The 19,513-nt window shown below is 41.6% G+C and overlaps 1 protein-coding gene across 1 annotated transcript; it reads left to right on the top strand.

Moving 5' to 3' along the window:
• The first annotated feature begins 1,228 nt into the window (after window positions 1-1,228).
• Window positions 1,229-19,119, top strand: camk1a (calcium/calmodulin-dependent protein kinase Ia). The gene is made up of 12 exons (XM_080495605.1): window positions 1,229-1,305; window positions 3,004-3,122; window positions 13,124-13,255; window positions 14,250-14,324; window positions 15,183-15,321; window positions 15,435-15,561; window positions 15,861-15,936; window positions 16,037-16,149; window positions 16,232-16,310; window positions 16,826-16,913; window positions 17,071-17,242; window positions 18,965-19,119. The coding sequence occupies exons 2-12, from the start codon at window positions 3,037-3,039 to the stop codon at window positions 19,066-19,068; spliced, it is 1,191 nt and encodes a 396-aa protein (XP_080351731.1). The 5' UTR covers window positions 1,229-1,305; window positions 3,004-3,036; the 3' UTR covers window positions 19,069-19,119.
• Window positions 19,120-19,513: the final 394 nt, after the last annotated feature.

Genomic DNA, 19,513 nt, shown 5'->3' with positions numbered 1-19,513 from the left:
AAATGAAAATGTCTTCTTTGCCAATGCACAACAGTTCAATCCATTATCAACTTCATATCAATGAACTGTGAGTCGGTCACTGATTCCTCTTCCCATAATGTTGTTTTTTCCTCATTTAGTTTTTAAAATAAAATATGAAGAGAAAAAAGATATTGGTGCAAAAAAAAAAAATAATAAAACATGTTTCCACAAGTGAATTTTAAGTGTAATAAAGCAAAGCAAACAAACAAAAAGATGCTAAACCACGAGTGTAATAGTTAAAACAGTTGCAGTTCATATATAATGGCTTTCTTGATGTTTCACTAAAGCTATTTATTGCTATTTATTTTTGATTCATATGGAACTCAGAGTCTGGGAAGCACAAGAAGAGGGGAAAGATCTGTACGGGGATAAGTACATGTTTCCATCTCATTTCTTATCGTCATGATTTTAAAAAATACTTAAATTTATATGGAAAACTTAAATTTTACACACAAAGAGAGAGAGATTTCATTATAGGATCTTTAGACTAAACAAGAACTTGATTTGGGATGACTTTGTCACGAGTGTGTGGGTTGGATGATGGAGGGATGCACTACATATAGGCTTCGTGGGAGGGGATCAATGAGAAATATGCTTTCAAGAGATGTGGTTTGTACTCGAGTAGCTTTAAAACAGCAGTACTTGTGTTTGTAATCGAGTATAGTGTGTGCGGTGTGACTTGTGGGACTGTGAGAAGCTGTGAAAACAGCAAACAGGGCGCGGCTTTCATATTTCAAAAAACAAAAAAAGACTTTCAAGTTGTTGACAGTTCACCAAAGACCTCCACACACAAACATTTCTTTCTCCTCACGTTTTCAAGTGGAGACTTTTACCGCATACGGGCTGCTTGAGCCTTGTCAAAGCTGCTGTTTGATCAATTATTCACAGCAATACGTTATGCATTTTATTTTTGTGCGTAAAGCCCTGGAAACGGTTTGCGCGCACGAGCTTTTATCCCCCCCCCCCCCCCCCAAAGATCTCCTCTCAGTAAATAACAACCAGATGTCCCAAAGAGGGAAATAGAAGAAAAAAAGAGAGAGAAAAGAAAAGAAAAGCTGGAACAGACGGTGGCTCGCGCCCATCAGAAGGTGAACGGAGAACAGTGAGTGATTTTTTTTTCTTTTTTCTTTTTTTTTTTTTATGGTGCACTACGTCCACAGACGTCTGCTTTTCTTGACGTCAGGAGGAGAAAGTCTGAGCGGACCGAGCGCTGCGCACAAGCACAGCAACCACATCGCTCCCAGAGGGAAGGAGAGCACAGCGCAGCTACACATCGCCATTTAGGTATGTTTCCCCCCCACCACCACCATCTACCCCCACCCCACCCACCACCCTCCTTTATTTTATTTTTTTCCTGAGCTATATATTCACAGACATGCTTCTAATCAATCACATAGTTTTGTTTGTTTTTTGGTTATTTTTGTTTTTTTTTATCCCGACTTGTGCGCGTCGGCGCGCCTCCGTGGCGCAGCCTCCTCCCGCTGGAACCGAAAGATGCTGCTCGCCTTCGTTTGACTGCCGTACCCTTGAGCGCTGCGGTGTGCACGCTTTTGCACACCCACAACGCCTTTTTTTCTCCCCCGTAGCCTGCACTTGCATGATCACTGACACGGATCCGGTCTTCCCAGGCAAAGAAAACGAGAGGAAGGAGAAGAAGAAGAAGAAGGAAAAAATTATATATATGCATGCATCGTTTTAATCTCCATTCAAACTCTGCGCCTTTCTTGTCATTCACGCCCTGCAGGGTTGATGCAGAGCAAACATTTCTCAATGAAATGCACTTTCCACCTGACAAGAGATTCTGAGTATTCGTGCTTGTGTGCGCTTCTTTTTTTCATTTATTTATTTATCTATTTTTGGTTGTTCTAATGAGCCCGATTGTCTGAATGTGGAGTTGTTAAATATAGCACAGGTCACCCAGCCGGTATCTGCCTCCACTGACCATGCGTTTGTTTTTGCGACGGTGTTTGGTCTCTTCCTTGCAACAGTCTGAGCTGCACTGTTTGCCCTACTTTAAAAGCTGTTATTGGTCTCTTATTGCTGCAGGCCAGCTGTCACTAACACAGTAGTTGTTGTGTTTTTGTTTTTTTGTTTTTGTTTGGGGTGGAGGGTCCTATAATTTGTTTAATAATTAACAGATTAAGGTACACTTTGCGCTCAATAATGTATCTGCAAATCTGCATTCTCATTGTTTTCTCCTCTTTAACCACTTTGCCCATGCAAAGAAGAATAACAATAGACCAAAAACTGATCATCGCCCTGCACAAATACCTTAATTTACAACTTGATTTACTTTAATTCAGTATCATAACATTTTTATTTGGAAATCACAGTGTTTCTAAAATGCACATTATGCAACAGTAATTAGAAAAATCAATATTTCTAATTGGGGGGAAAACAGCAAAACTAATCGAATGTATGCAGCTGCTGGAAGGCCACATGTGGTCCACTTTTTCATTCTTTCCATTATTGGTTTTACAGATGATGGGAACAAAGTCATTCTCATCTGATATTACTGGTGATTACCATGTAATTCATTACTGCATTACTAAAGGAGGGAGTCTGGGACATAGTGGAACAATCTGCTGGTCTCTATGTCTCCTCTCAAGTTTATTTTTTTTTGTCCTTCAAGAAGAAAATACGATCAAAAGAAATAAGATATTTTATCAAAACGTGACAAAATAACAATGATAAAATAAACATCTGTGCCAAACTCCTGGTATAGCCATTATGATAGCTATTGAAAGCGTCCATCTGGTTTATGTGAAGAAGAGTTATGTTTGATACGGCAGCGGGGTTCATTCTTCCATACTCTGGAAACCTCTGCAACATTTAAGGGAAAACCTTTCACCACTGCCCAGATTGATAGCGCTGTCACTCATTCACCCACATTTCACCCTCTTGATCAAACATGTGTCTGATTGGTTGCTCATGGGGTCGGCGGAAAACTGAACTGTGCGCTCGCTCTGTTTGCCCCCACAGCTGTAGTGTGGCGAATCCAGTCAGCGTGGTAGGATGCCTCTTGGAGAGGATGGAAACGGATGGAAAAAGAAGACGTCAGACATCAAAGAACATTATGACTTCAAAGACGTGCTGGGAACGTAAGTAGCACTGATGTACAGTATACTTTACTTTTGTTGTCAGAGCAAACCAAAAACAGCAAAGTGGGCAGATGCACCAGGTCACCGTCCCCAAGACCCTTTGTGGTGCCATTTAACTTATCGCTGTGGAATGATGGAGCCGGTATTTGGAGAAACTGTACAATGTTAGTGTATTTGGAGTGACGGGGCCTTGCATGGCGTCAGCGTCCAATGGTGTGTGAATAGGTGGATGTAATGAACTACGTAAAGCGCTTTGGGGCTGCTCAAGCAGCTGAAAGGCACTATATAAGTGGAGTCCATTTTCCATATTTCTCTCTATTACACACACGTGTTATTATTTAAATCACCTTTTGTTGTTGCTGCGTGTTTCAATCATATTGCAAGTAAAGGTATTACAAACAATAGACACACTGCTGAAGATCCAGCTTGAAGAAGCATGAAGTCACACAGACATCTGTATATGACTGTGCTTCATGTAACTGAAGCAAGTAACTGTACACACACGCACACACACACACACGCACACACACACACACACACGCACACACATACACACACACGCACGTGCAAGTTCAATGAGCTGAAGAAACTGCGATATGAAGTTCTCATTGATGTCAGTGCTGTCAAATCTGAGCCTGGACTCCAGAGAGGTTGACTCAGACTTGTCTTCCTGACGCAACTCAAAGATTCTCATAAAAAACCCACACACACACTCACACACTTTCCGTGCGCACACACACACGCACATAGTCTTGTTTGATTTTACAGTCACAATCACTGACATCAACATGAATTGCATAAAGATTTCATCTTAGCTAACTGATCCTCAGCTGAAATGAATCCCACATCAACCTGTAACGTCTTTAAGGGGCTCATTAAAGTACAGGATGAATCAAGATTGATTTATGTGTTCAAAGGTAAAAGTAAACTGATGTCTCTTGGAGTTGAATTAATCACTTTATTCTTGTAAAAGCTTGAACAATGTTGAAAAAACACAAAAAATGTATATATTGGCTGCACGATTAAAATACAGCCATTAGCCTGAGTTTACGTCTGGAGTAAACATGATCAGATTTGGTGTCAAAATGTAACCTTTTCCTATGTATTTCCGAGTTAAAAGCATCAATGTTAATGTTCTGGCTGGGAGTCGGATTTACAAAGTAAAGAGACAAAACACGGCAGTGTGCTGTTATATGAAAAGTTGAGCATTTCAGAGTAATGTACAAGTATACAAGAGAAACCATTAAATTATGGACAGATTCTGATCATATGATTTGTAAAATATGACTTTATTGCAACTTTTGTTGTTGGCTGAGGGCTTTAAAAAAAATGTGCATCCAGAATAGTCGCTGGGTTGGCGGACGTGTGTTTATGGCCTCTGACGTGTCGAAATGGTCTGTAGCCTAAAGTTCCTTTACTGAAATAGAAATAGAAAATAAAAGTCAACTGCATTGATTCCATTGAAATGAAAATGGGAATTTTAAACCAGATTGACACTTTGAAATACTCAATTTTCCGGGAGTTTTATTTGTGATTCATGCGACGCACCGATCGCAGACGTAAACTAATTCTAATAGTAATTCTTGCAGCGCCGACATCGTTGACGCTTGTTGATTTTAGACAGACAGAGGTGATGACTCGGCCATCTGTGCTGCATTTCTTGCTGCCAGGCTCGGCAGTTGTGACTTTCACTGTGCTCTTGAGGCATTTTCTCTTCTGTATGATGAAAGCCGTTTTTTTTCTACCGTTTCGCAACTAAACAGTGTTGTTAGCAGCGCTATCCCATAGTCAGAAGGTCTTGGAGGCAATTCTGTGTTGAGTTTGCATGCTCTAGCTGTAAAACATGCATTTGACCTGCGACCCTGAGGGGGATAAAGGGCGACAGAGGATGGATGGACGCGACCTTCCTGTGTTTCTAATCCCCACATGTGACAATGGGAACTGGCTTCACCTCTGATCAACTGATTAATGACACAGGGGATATAAAAGACTGAAATTAGTTGGGGAATCATGGGAAAAAAAAAAAAAAAAAGACCCAACAATCTGGCAGGGACTATTGGCTGCAACTTGTCTGAAAAACTGTTGCGGGCCCAAGTTCAATCCGCCCATGTAAAATCTGGTGGCGAATTATGTTTGCCGCTTCCCTTAAGTTGACCCCAAATCGCACGCTGTTACAATTGCACAGCCGCAAATCTTATAAACAGCATTTATTGAGGCTTTGTTTTGTTCAAACCCGGCTCAATTCATCTCCGGCCAGCGGGATCAGGGTCCCGCTGCAGACGGTAATTGTGCGAGGCGGGCTCACGCGGACCCGTGGGGCTGCAGGACTGAAACCGGCCCAGATGGCGAGGGGAGGCACCTCTCCGCCCCCAAACTGAGTACAAGTGACCCCACACAACCCCACCTGTGAGGACCTGCGTGTTGCCATATGTGACGTGGTTGTTTTCCTCTTTTTCCCGGAGACACACCTGCTTCCCCTGAGCGGTGGCATGGGATCATAAATTAATGAATGCACAACTCGTGGAAAAAAAAACAAAAGAAATAGCAGGGGTACGATGGGACCGTCTTGTTATCTCAGTATCGGTAGGAACAGAGAGCGGTTAAAGAGATACGGCTGTGATTCCGCCAAAATTTGAACAGGATTCTGAAAGAGTGATTCTGATTCACAATATGACAATAAAGGTTATACGACAAGGACTGTATTGCCGTACTAGTACGTTCTTGTACTTCGGAATAGAGAAGAAAAGCTGTCATAATAATAATATTTTCCCCCTGTCACTGTGGCTGGACCATAGGGCAGAATTAATGTGATGACGGAAAGCTCCTTATGCTCAGAGAAAAAAGATTACCGACGGGTTTTATCCAGGAATTCATTGAGTAAAGTTAATTGATTTATGTTGGAATATTTTATTCCGATCCAGCTAATCCTCGCAGGCCTTCCTCTGTTTGAGGTCCACTTCAGGACATATTGTCCTCACAGCAGATGGAAATGTAATTCCTCTACTTTAGAGTCATTGGATCTCTGTTGTTATAAGGACTCCCTATAAGTTTCTTTATAACATGTTTCCCATCAACATTGTTGGTTTTTTTAACTTTGGCTGGTCATGAATGGAACAAAACTCTGATATAAAGTTGAGACTGTAATTCTTAGTGCCGAGATATAATTGATAAAACGTGTGTGTTCAGGTCTGTTGGAACTCTGACGGACTGTTGTTGAAGTAGTTTGCTTACCGCTATCTGTACAATATGGATGTAGGGTCATGATTGTTCTTTCAAGATGCTTCGATACTGTCGCTGATATCGCTTGGAGGCAAAAGTGACAAATTCATTTTGTTGTTTTCGTTGCTTTCTCTTTGTACTCTGTAATATTTCTCATCTGCATACCTTGGTCATTTGATTGTACGGGTTCACGCAATGGCAACAGATAAATCAACGGCAATAAATAAAAATTCCTGTGGCTGAAAGTGAAATGAAGAAACAATCAACTGAAGAGAAAAATACTCAGATGTTCCAAACGTTAAGCACAAATTTAGCTTTTTGTCTCAGGGTAATGGATGAAATTGATGCCTATAGGGAACAATTAGAGTATCACAAACAAATTTTGCTTTTTAATTAATGTCTTTATTTACTTTCTTATTGAAGTCAAGCTTCAAATCGGTTTTCATTTTATATATGTACAGCCAGCAGCAGGTTCATTTATCTTATAGCACATGCCGACAAAGAAAAAAATCCATATTGGCATTCCCTGTAGTTCAGTAATTGACACATGTTTGATTGATTAGATCAATTCAAATGGGAAAGCATCAGCAGATGATAAATGGGCCCGTTTTGAATTATCATCTCTGCAAAGTAGGTTTTAGTGAAGTTTCTCTCGTGTAGCATGAGTGTAAGAGATTAAAAACGTGGTTTTATAATTTGACTGATCTGGGTGTATACCACACATGTTCAGACTTTCGCTCACGCAAGTTTTCCCGCTTCGCCCAGAGCGATATTGTTAAAGACTGAAGGGAAACGGCAGAGGAACAGCTCAGCCATCCCTGCAGTTGTTATGGATTATTGCAGTCATCAGTGTAATTACTGGAAGTGCTGGGTCTGTAACGTCTCACTCTTTCCCGGGCGTTGACATCATGGACGTCTTTCTCTCATACAGTTGATTAAATGTCCAATGAACTTACCCAGTGTAATGTGTTTATGTATGAAATAAGAGACTGGAGCTTGAGTAGTGACGCTGTGCATGAAGATTACTTCATTTTATGGGCCTTGCAGACAGAAATACCCCCGCGAGCTGCCAGATTGTCTGACAGGAATAAAGTGCAGTTAACTAAATAATTTTACAGACCACAATGGAAGAGCGAGACCAGCCTCTCTCTCTCTCTCTCTCTCTCTCTCTCTCTCTTACAGCAGATTAGATCATGCGCGCTGATGTTGTTTTCTCCTTTACGGAAGAGTATTCGGGCTACTGAAGAAAAAAAAAACATTGAAGGCTAAAAAAAACAAAAATCAAAACCTTCATGCACTTCAGGAAAAGTCAAAAAATCAAAGTCGAGATTTTTTTTTTTGGAGGCAAAAAAAACAACCAACCTTCTTGCACTCCGCAAAAAGTCGAAAATCAAAGTCAATTTATTTTATTTTGGATGTGACGTGGATGTGAAATCATATTCAATCACTTAATTCTGACTATATAGGGTTGCTAATTGCTTATGGACACGTGATTTTACACAGGATTTCCTTGATTAATAATATATTTAATAAGCACCCCGGCATTCGTGCCTTTGTCTCAACGGAACAACGCTGCAGGCTGCACTGCGTCTTATAGTCCTTATACTGATGACTGCACTGTGTTTATGAGCTAAATTCTGTTCTGTAGCATCTTTTCACCACTTCATTAAACTGCCTGTGATGCATTTTGAAGCAGTGACATGCTTTGTAAAATAAAATACATTTAAAAAATCTCAGCGGGAAAAATAAAGTCTCCACTTTGATTTTCGACTTTTTGTGGAGTGCATAAAGATTTTTTGGCCCAAATATGCTTCCGTACGTAAGAGAATTAGGGCCACTGAAGAAAGAAAAAAAATCGGAGGCTAAAAAGAAAAAAAGCCTTCATGCTCTTCAGATAAAGTCAAAAATTAAAGTCAAGATGATTTTTTTTCACAGATTTTTTTATTTTTATTTTACACAGTCCATCCATTGATTTAGATTTTTGACTTTTTCTGGAGTGCATAAAGATAAAAAAAAATTTTACCTCGGAAAAAAAGTCTTGATGTGATTTTAGAATTCATTTTACATTTTTGTAAATTGTATTATTTATTTTTTTAGCCTCTGAATTTTTTTTTTTTTTTTTTTTTCTTCAGTGGCCCTAATACTCTTCTGTACTCCTCCGGGACGTTAAAACCCACAAGCAGTGAGTTTACAATCGTCTCATTTGCAGTTGTCCTCACAACGTAAAAAAAAAAAGTTGCAAGTTTTGCTTTTAAAAACTATGACACGTCTATAAATTGACCCCTTAATTGGATGATAAATGGCTTTTGAGCTGAGGAGAAGGCAGTGAGCAGTAGAAGAGGTCAGTTTCAGGAGCTCCCAGCGGACGAGGAAGAGGAGGATAAACATTGTGGCTGAACAGGGCTGGAAAGCACTCATCCCGGTTGTTTGTCGAGAGGGCCAGCGGAGCTAAGATGTTCGAGTGACACATGACTTTAGTGGAGTGGATAGAGGGCACGCGGTTGTAAAACTGTTGGCGAGTCGCTCAGTCCCAGGCCTCGATGATATGAACGTATAAAGTTATTTTGGCTGTGTAGAAAATAGATTTTTTTTTGTGCGTGTGTGTTTTTTTTTTAAAGGGATTATAGCATATGTGCGCACTTATCCACTCTTCTCCTTCTCTGTGTCTCTCCCTCTAAAAACCCACTCACACAAAATGGATTACACTAAAAAGGGAAAGCCTTTTTTTGGGACTTGGAGGCACATTTGGCTTGAAGGGAGTGCTCGTATGTGGTGAGATCGATGGACTGATGGATGCTTGAAGCTGTTCTCGACAGGTTCAAAGAGCCCGCCTCTTTCTGATTGATCGTCCCGTCTCTGAAACCGAAATCTCTGTGCGAGCAATATTTGCCATTTCAGCAGACATCCATCATTCTCAGCGAAGACATTTGCACACAATCTCAATACATGGACATGACAAAGATGAACTTTTTTTTTTTTAATCCATATTTCTATTATAGCAGAAACTAGGAACAGCTGAGACAATCATATGGTTTAGAAGGTTTTCTCCTTAAAATTGCCCTGAAATGACTTTGTTGGGTTTGGGTCAATGTAAATAAAGTTGAATTGAATGGAATAGAAAGTAGAAAACAAGCAGTACATCCATCAAGAAAAGAGAGAGACTCTGAGATAAAGTAAAAGAAACTGTTGTATTTCACGAATGCTTAGAATCAGACTACTAACTTGTTGACGTTGATGTTTAATTTCCACATATTGGTAAAATGTGTATCTTTTTGGATCTATTAAATAGATCAGCAAACCCAGTAGGATATATTCTGTTATTATTTTTTACAATCCAGTAAAAGTCAGAAATGGACCGTCAGTAAACGTTTTTTCATGCACAGAATTTCACCACATACTGTAAAACCAGTTTTGGATGATGTACATTACTTGCGATATAGGAAAACCAAGGAGAAGAGAAACTGAATTATGTTCAGTGGAACGCCAGCAGCCGCTCGGTACAAACCGGATTCCTGTCCAGAGGTGGAATCTGTTGTGTTCTGAGGGGGAAAAGCTCCAACGAGACAAGTTACGTCAACACATTAAACATCTGCTTCGCCTGCAGACGGTCATCCGGACCGTGTGTTTACATCATGTTGAGAAATCACAACGATAAACTGTCAAGTGACGCCTCGGAGATGACAGCAACTCTGGTGATAGTGGAAGCAATGAGAGGCAATGAGAGGCAGTGATAGGCGATATGAGAACGTGTGAATCAATATTTGCCCATCGACAGCTGGGATTACAGTGTCTGCAACAGTGTGTGTGTGTGTGTGTGTGTGTGTGTGTGTGTGTGTGTGTGTGTGTGTGTGTGTGTGTGTGTGTGTGTGTGTGTGAGTGTGAGAGAGAGAGACAGAGTGCTGATGATCTATCAGTCTATCTATCTATCTATCTATCTATCTATCTATCTATCCATCCATCCAGCCAAACTGACAGACGCTTCGCCCATGACTGTCAAGACAAATGACTCATGTGAAACTTATTCAATTTCTTAACAGTCAGTCGACACGTCTGCCAAGATGTTTCACTTCATTATGCCACTAAATAACATTCTGTGGTCTGTTGCTCGTGGCTGGTGGAACAGGGAAGCTCAGTGAGATCGGACAATAGCACATTTCTCTTCTTTTTTTTTACAGCAAAATCAGTCCTGTCACTCTTGTCGATATGTACGCATTAGCACTTTACAAAATCTCATTGGTTCACAGTAGCAGCTACAGTGGTGTCCTCGCTTGCTCTGTGTTCCTCTCCCAAACCCTCGGAGAGCCCACCCCCACCAGGTCTCCGAGGAGAAATGAGCAACTGGATGGTTAATTACAGTGTGTCTCATGGCAACAGTAGAAAAGTGTGTGTGTCTGCGTTTGTGTGTTCATTCATCCTCTGTTACTCTGTCACTCGCAGAGTTTTAGAGGAATTGTATCGAATAACTGCACAGAACTTTTTTTTTTTTTTTAAGCCGTGTATAAACACATAGGCTCTTGTTCTTCAAAAAACAAAAACAAAAAGTTGCTTTCATTAATATAATACAATATGGTCTGTGATAACTAACCTAACTAATTCAGATGTATCCATTCAGGTACGGGGACTATTCTGTAAATCTGCAAAGTGCACTTTTTAGAAATGGTTTACAATTAACAAGCATTCCATGACTTAGTTCATTTCCCATCTTCGGGTTGACTAAAGATTCAAAATTCAATTGTAATTTAATGTTGTCAGTATTTAGTCCCGTGTCAGAAGCATCGGTGGATTATATTTGTATCGGCATTGAAAACGGGCAGAATTTGTCTTAGAATTATCGGCATATCGACAACATGTCTAATATCACACATCGATAATCTTATATGATAAGATTTGTTAAAAAAAAATAAAATTCTGAAAATACAATTTTTGGGGAGATGCTTCACTCTGGACAAATTTGTGAACAGACCGACTGCCAAAGTTATATTACCAGCCTGACTATGAACAAAATGCAGTTGTTGCTCGGTAATGGTTGATGAAAACCTAATAAGTGAAGACGTGTCTTTATGTGAGACGGACGTCGTCCACAGCAGGAATATTAGGCTCTCATTTCCTCCATAACGTCACATATTAATCATCAAATTAAGGGTCCTCCCTGTCTGTCTTCCTCACTCCAACATATTTATTTTAAATGTCAAATTCGACTAATAAGAGTTTAACTGGCTGATAATTGAAATGTAGCACTCCTGACCCTCTGGTGAAATCCCGGCTGTAAAAACTGCACACTTTAAGCACATTAAAATGCTTTCATGGGTCGATGCGAATCGGAGCTTTATTTGATTTGTTTTTTTGTTGGGTTTTTTTGCTCTCCGTTTATTTTAGAGAGATTTTAAAAATGAAACCGGAGATGCTTGTGAGAGCGGGCTCTCAACCTCGTTTTCCTCGTCCTCAGCTTATACATCGATGCAAACGCTTCTGCTGCGCTGGTTCGTTGAGCACAAGATGGCCACGGTACAAAGCCATCTCAAGGATTACCACGGATTCTCACCGAGTGAGAGGGGGAGTGGGAAAAAAAAAAAAAATACAACAAAAAAAAACAGAAACCTAAATGAAGAGGAGGTGAACTGAGTGAGGGTTGCATGAGAACTCAAAAGCTCTGTAATTAACAGCTAAGAACAAAGTGAAAGGTGCATCTTATTCCACGCCGCAGACTCAAGTCATTTCGTGTTTCAGGTCCTGGTGGTCCGCTTGATGTTATGTAAAGCCTGAGCGTCGAATGTCCGTCGTGCTTTAAGCGACAATGCCGTTTCACACGCATCCCCGTGCCTGCTAACGATTGTTGGTGGATCCAGGCCTCCTCCTGAGCTCCCTCCCTCCCACGCTCCGCCGGGGAGACTGTGTAAATACACACTATTCTCCCTCTCATCATCACCAGACCATAATCCATAATGCAGTCTGGTCTCCCTCAAATGCGGCCACACTACATTTACAGTATCTATTATTAAATGGATTAAAAATAGTTTCTTTTCTTTTTTTTTTAAAGCAGCTGCCATTTCAATAAAAGTCTCCATGTGACTGTTTTCTTCACCTCCGGAGCGTTTTCCTCAACCCCTCGCTAATGTCGCTATTTTGAATTATTCATCCAAACACCACTCACATATACAGCCACATGCATCTATGCCCAACAAACACAAACCCGAAATCTGCTCTTTTGGAGTGTGTCAAATGTGCACAAATGTGTGTGTGTGGGAGGACACACACACACACACACACACACACACACACACACACACACACACACACATACACGCTTCCAAACACACATAAAAAGTTAAACATGGGTGCCAATTAAAGCCTCGTACAGTTGATTAAACATGTCAATAAAAGTTGATAAATCTAGTAAATGTATATTCGTAGGTGGTAGTTTAATATACGTATACGTATTTATAAATGCTATTCACATATAGCAATGTTTATTACCATGCAGTGTGTATGTAGAGAATGTGCTGTAATCTTTTTATTAACTGTTGGATAGAAAATAGGTATTATTATTATCACAAAAGCCAGATTTAAATATCAACTTATTCAGCCTTTCTCAATTAAATTGCATTTGCCGCAGAAAACAATCTCAGCGTTTGTTATTGTTTTGTGTGACAATTTCAAGCCATGTTGGCCTGAAGGGTCCGACTCATCCTTTGTGCGTGTGTGCGTGTGTGTGTGTGTGTGTGTGTGTGTGTGTGTGTGTGTGTGTGTGTGTGTGTGTGTGTGTGTGTGTGTGTGTGTTTCAGGGGGGCTTTCTCTGAGGTGGTCCTAGCAGAGGAGAAGAGGACCCAGAAGCTGGTGGCCATCAAGTGCATCCCCAAGAAAGCGTTGGAAGGCAAAGAGAACAACATTGAAAATGAGATTGCAGTACTACACAGGTGAGGTCGCTGGAGTTACACGTGGAGGTGCCAAGGCGTGTGCGTGTGTGTGTGTGTGTGTGTGTGTCCTGCAGGAGGTGTCGGTCCAAGCGAAGCCTCCCCGATCGGAGCGCGTTACAGATGTGGAATCTATGCAAGAGGTCAATTGAATGGGTGACTAAATGCATGGTGTCAGTCGAAACAGTAGGATTGTGCACCGGAAATGTCAGGAGTGAAAAAGATAGACCTATTTTTAGTGTCCCTGTTGCCAGGGCAACAGCACACAGAGGCGGAGATGGTGTGGAGTTCCCCGCAGCAGTGTACTGAAAGAAAGAGACATAGAGGGTGGAGATGTGGAGAGAAGCGGGGGGGGGGGGGGGGGGTGTAGTAGGATAGAGGGAGAAGGATGATATGGAAGAATAGGGAGGAGTGGACTTAATATTTAAAGTCAAAATTTAATAAATGAGAGGGTCGTCAAGAGTTTTCAAAAAAAAAAAAATAATCCGAGGAGAAAGAGAGAGAGGGATTCTCTCATTCTGCTGAAAGTCACATTAGCCCTTCTCAGCTGCTGCTGTGTTAGTGACGGTTCATGTGCTCTGCGCTTGACTCCATGGCCAAGAAAGAGAGACGCTCGGGCGTCTCGTCGGCTGGTTCACAACAACAAACTTAGCAAATGAACTCAGCTGCCAGTGAGAACTGTTGTTGGTTTCTGCCGCTCTGTCGCGTTTGCAGCCGCCGGCGTCGAGAGGTGGTCAATCTGAAACGACACTGTTTGATCTGCATTTTTTTTTTTTTTTTGGAGCAATAATGTAGTTATAGCTCCCTTCACTTTATTTACACATGTGCTTACCATAGGAAAGCAAGAAGTGAGCTTTCCATATGTGAATTATGCAGCAAGTATGCCATCTGGTGACCAGTCTTCACTCATCCTTGGTTCGGTCTTCACTTTAAAAAAAAAAAAAAAAAACACAAAATGCCTGAGATTTCTGCTGATGCCTGTTTGTTTCCCCCTCAGAATCAAGCACCCCAACATTGTTTCACTGGAGGACATCTTTGAAAGTACATCCCACCTATATCTTGTCATGCAACTGTGAGTTCTCCTTCCTCTTTGATCTCACACGAGAGATGGTTACATAAAAAGAAGGCGTTTGTTTCTCACATGTTTTTTCCCTTTGATTTTGTGAGATTGGCAGGAAACTGAATCAGCATTTTTTTTTTTTTTTTTTGTTCCCAAACAGAAACATCATACAATGTCTGATTCAAACTAGAAAACTGGAATGTTTCTGTGTTAATGTGATCCACATTGATCAGCTTTATCATGTTCAGGTTTTAATGTTTGAAATTTAAGCGAAGTGGTGACTCTCTTGTACGCCCAACCACCGTCCTGATATGAAGGCTACACATAAAAAAGAAAATACTGTATTACGCGTCATCATTTCTACGTGTCTTTTAAAGTTCACCTTCCAATGTCGGAATTCTTAATGTTTTTAACAGTATATGATATTTTTGTAATATATAGGTGATAACAAGTAAAGCTGAAATATCTTGTTGATCTCGCACAGATTCAGAACCCATATTGAAAATTATGTATTTGAAAAACAGAATTCATAGTTTGACTGAGCACATTCTTTCGAAAATCTTTTCCTGACCCCCTTTAAATCTTCCTTCCAGGGATTGATGTTTTAAAGCTTCACGTCCGTCAAGTTTTTTGTACATCACTTCAAGTAGTTCAAACACAAACCCTTGTTAGCCTCCAAAAGAGTCTGTGTGTTTCAGAAATATTTAGCTTTATACATATTTTTTTCAGTTTTGTGAAACCCACTTCATCTGCTTGTTAATTCCACAAATAGCATATATATGTAAAAAAATAAAACCCGAAGCAATGGTTCAGTTAAAAAAGTGCCTTGTTGCAGCCTCAAATCAATAGAATTTGTTTTCTGACCATCAGGGTGTCTGGAGGCGAGTTGTTCGACAGGATTGTGGAGAAGGGCTTCTACACAGAGCGAGACGCCAGCCAGCTCATCCACCAGATCCTGGATGCAGTCAAATATCTCCACGACATGGGGATCGTCCACAGAGACTTGAAGGTATCTTGATTTGGTGGGAGACGTACAGTAGACATAACGGCTCCCGCCGGCTGGTTGATTTCTCCCCCATTTTCCAAACCCTCCGCTTTCATCCTCCCTCTTTGTCTTTGCAGCCGGAGAATTTGCTTTATTACAGCATGGACGAGGACTCAAAGATCATGATCAGTGACTTTGGACTGTCGAAGATCGAGGGAGCGGGCAGCGTCATGTCCACTGCCTGCGGCACTCCTGGATATGTGGGTACGGCCTTTATCATCTCTGGTCCGACAGAATCTCCTCGCCCTCGCCCTCCCTTTCATGTGAGCTCAGGCACTTTGCTGTTCCAGTTGACGTCCCCTCTTTATTCGCCGCGCCGTGCGAGAGCCTCTTTCATCCTCTGCCGAGTCAATTGCAAGTGTTTTAGAAGGGCTCTCCACCTGTTTAACGTGAACCGCCGGATCACACGGTGTTACTGGAAGGGCGAGACCACTCGAGCGCACCCCCCCACTGCCGCTTGTATATTTGCACACTTTGCTGAGCGTGTGCTCCGTGTTCCACAGCTCCCGAGGTACTCGCCCAGAAGCCGTACAGCAAAGCCGTGGATTGCTGGTCCATAGGAGTTATTTCTTACATCCTGTAAGTTGGAGTTCATTCACCTCAGAGAAATGTGAGAAGTGGTCTTTCGTCTTCTTTGTTTTTTTCTCACACCTGACCGGCTCAAATGTCACTCCCTCAGATTGTGTGGATATCCTCCGTTCTACGATGAAAACGATGCCAAGTTGTTCGAGCAGATTCTTAAAGCAGAATATGAATTTGACTCTCCCTACTGGGATGACATCTCAGATTCAGGTACTCAAAATCAATAGAACTAGTGCAACAAGGAGTAGTAACTTAAGAGATTAATATAAGTACTTGCATGTTTTCTTGGCAGCCAAAGATTTCATCTGTCATCTGATGGAAAAAGAGCCTCTGAAGAGATACACGTGTGACCTGGCCCTCCAGCATCCTTGGTAAGGAAGAAACCATACTTGATATATCTCTAAGTACACTCTTTATTCCGATCTGTCAATGAAAGTGAAATATATTTAACTGGGCTCCACATTCTCTCAGTGTGATGGCAATGCTTGACCATCATTTAGCCATTCCAAGATGCAAGGAGCGATTTCGTTTTTTGAAGAACCACCAGAACGATTTACTGGGGGAGTTAAGCTCACAGCAAAAGTTGAGAATCATTGTGTAAATTGGGATCAGTTGTTAAGCCGTTTCAGTACTAGCAGGAAAGCTTGTGAGCATATCGTTGTGGAAACCATTCCATAAAAACATACAGTGTCTGACACAAGTTACATTAAAACACAAAATCAAAAATGTTTGGCTTTTCACAACGAAAGTAACAGATTAAATCATTGAACCAGTTTGGACTAATGGACTAAAAGGAGCTAAGTAATCTATCCAGTTGTTCACGGAGCCAAATCCCACATGGGAGGCTTCGATGCTGGTTAACGCTGTGACGCTCGGTGACTTGCAGGATATGCGGCGACACAGCGCTGGACAAGAACATCCACGAATCCGTGAGCGCACAAATGAAGAAGAACTTTGCCAAAAGTAAATGGAAGGTCAGTGAAAGCACGTTGCGTCCTGCCGACGGGGCAGTGTTGAGACTCCCGGGACACGCGGCTCATTCTGCATTTAATCACAGCCTCCCTGGTTCTCATCGTTGTCTCTCTCTCTCTCTCTCTCTCCCCTCTCTCCCCGCAAAACCCGCCACCGCAGCAAGCGTTTAACGCCACGGCAGTGGTGCGCCACATGCGGAAGCTGCAGCTGGGCACGAGTCTCGAGGGGCCCAGTCAGATAACTCCCACCAGCCCTTGCCATGGACATCTGCTCCCCGAGGAAGAGGAGGAAGAGGAGGAGGACGACTTGGGGAACGGGGAGGAGGAGAGCTGTGAGTTAGCAATTCACCCTTATCTGTGGGGGTTGAAGGTTGTCATAGAATAAAATAGAATAGAATAGAATAGAATAGAATAGAATAGAGTAGAGTAGAATAGAATACATCTTTATAATATTTAAATGGCAACTTTCACAGTTGCAAATAAATAAATAAATAATGAGTCACAAGGTGCTTTACAGCACTAAAAACCAAAACAATAAAACAAAAAGGTTAAAAAAAATCTTCCAAAAAATCAAAATGAGATGTAAAAAAAAGAATCAAGAGATCCTCAATATCTTTTTTCACATTCACAACAAAAGCTACAGTTCCAACCTGAGCTGTCCACAGATTTGAACCCGGATAGATGAAAATGCAAATTCTCCTTTACATTGTTGCTTTCCAACCATAAGCAAGGCAGGAAGCTACGAGAAACAAAGTGAGGACTAATTTCACATCTGCCTGAAGAACTGAACAGTACAGGTCGTTCTGGTCAGGGGTTTTTTGTTTAACGATTCTATCAAAGCAAATATATTATATAGAGATACTCTAAGTCTAAGACGATAGATTTTGGAGCCTCTTAAATGCACAGTACACCGTCAGTGAAGTGGCGTCAGTCGTTAGCGTTCAACTGGTCATCCCATAAAACGTTTGCTGTGCAGAGCTGCAAGTGAAGGTTTCAGCTCAGAAGCGTTTGTCACAATTTACAGTCACAAGATTGGGATTGTCTTTCTTTCCTGCTGCTGTTGTGTTATTTCGTTGTACTTTTAACAGAGATCTAATGAAGTGTGAATGACGACTCAGTCAACAGAGAGGGGAGCTGTACTGCGACAATACAATGAATGTGTGTGTTAAACCTGAAAGGAATTTAAAAAGTCAGTCGGAGGGATTCACAGCTTGTTTCACACCGACGGCAGTCGCCTGTATGGTCGGTTGGAGTTTCTCAGGCCTGCATGGGTTTTTTTTGCGCGACGGATTCAAATGTGTCAATAACAGGCTTCTGCAAACCTTTGGTAACTCCGACTGTTGTTTTAACCAAATGCATTTGAGCAGGACGAACGATAGAAACAGGTAATAGCTTCAGGTAATAGCATCACTGGCACAGGAAAGAAACACGAGCCAGGTTCAGATCTGGATCCAGTTAAACTTGAGTGCTTCGTGTCGCCTGGCCTCCTCCCCTCAGTCCAGACTGTATTAAGTTAAGCAGGGACACTAAATTGGCAGTAGGTGTAATTTTCTGTGAGTGATCGTACGTCTCTGTCAGTGCTGTGATGGACTGGCGCAGTCATGGCGTACATTGCTTTTTCCCCTTCGTTACCTGGGAGTGGCCATAACCCCCGTGACAGGTGCAGTTCATAGTGTGAATATATGGATGGAAGGTATGACAACAATGACGGATAATGCTAGTTAGGAAATAATATTAACATAGAAAACAAACAAAAAAGACAAATATGACTAAATGAGTAAGAGGTTGGTATCGTCAAAGTGATTCAACGTGATTACAGAGAAACAAAGGGAAATTAAAGTTGATCAAAAAGATAGAAATGCATTTAATAACAAGATAAAACTGCTAATGTAATAAAAGACTATTTAGTCTGAAGCTTTATAAGAAAATGCCAATTTGATTTCCATTCCGCAGTGCAAAAACATGAGTGTGTGTGTGGTTGTCTGAGTTTGTCCCGTCGTCGACTTGCTTTCCCCTTTAACGCGACACCTTCCCCGTTCTGCTTCCAAACCCAGTGTCTCACTACGAGGACGGTCGTCGCGGAAGCAACGAGGGCAGCGCGGACCGGGACAGCCTGAGGAGCTGCACCTACTGCTGCAGGCCCGCCAGTCGCATCTGAGCGCAACTCTGTGTTGTTGGCGAGGACATTGTGTCCCCGGAGCGCCCCGGAGCCCGATCGCCCAGTCTGGCCAGGAATGCAGAGTAGATATCAGGCAGTGTCCACCAGAGCACATCCACAGCCTGCAGGTCACCATGACAGTGTGGACCGCACAAACGTCGACATGCTCTGGAAAAAGAGTAATCTGAACAAAACAACAACAAAAACCACATTAAAAATACATACGTTTTCATTTTGTTGCAGAGTGGCATGCGAGGCTGCTTCAATTAGATGCAGTCCTTTTTAATCTCTTCTTTTTTGATTATGTCTAGTTGAGTATTTAATGTCAAGTGAATACCTCCCCCACCCCGTCAGTGGAACATGCAGTTGGGTTTTTTTTTCTTTTGTTTTTTTTAGCGCAGCCACACCAAAGTGTGGCCACAGGAAGTGATTCTGGACTTCAGCA

This window comes from Blennius ocellaris (genome assembly GCF_963422515.1).
Source record: "Blennius ocellaris genome assembly, chromosome: 4".
NCBI classification, from domain to species: domain Eukaryota; kingdom Metazoa; phylum Chordata; class Actinopteri; order Blenniiformes; family Blenniidae; genus Blennius; species Blennius ocellaris.
Note: the sequence above shows the minus strand (reverse complement) of the source record. Positions and strands in the feature narration are given on the sequence as shown.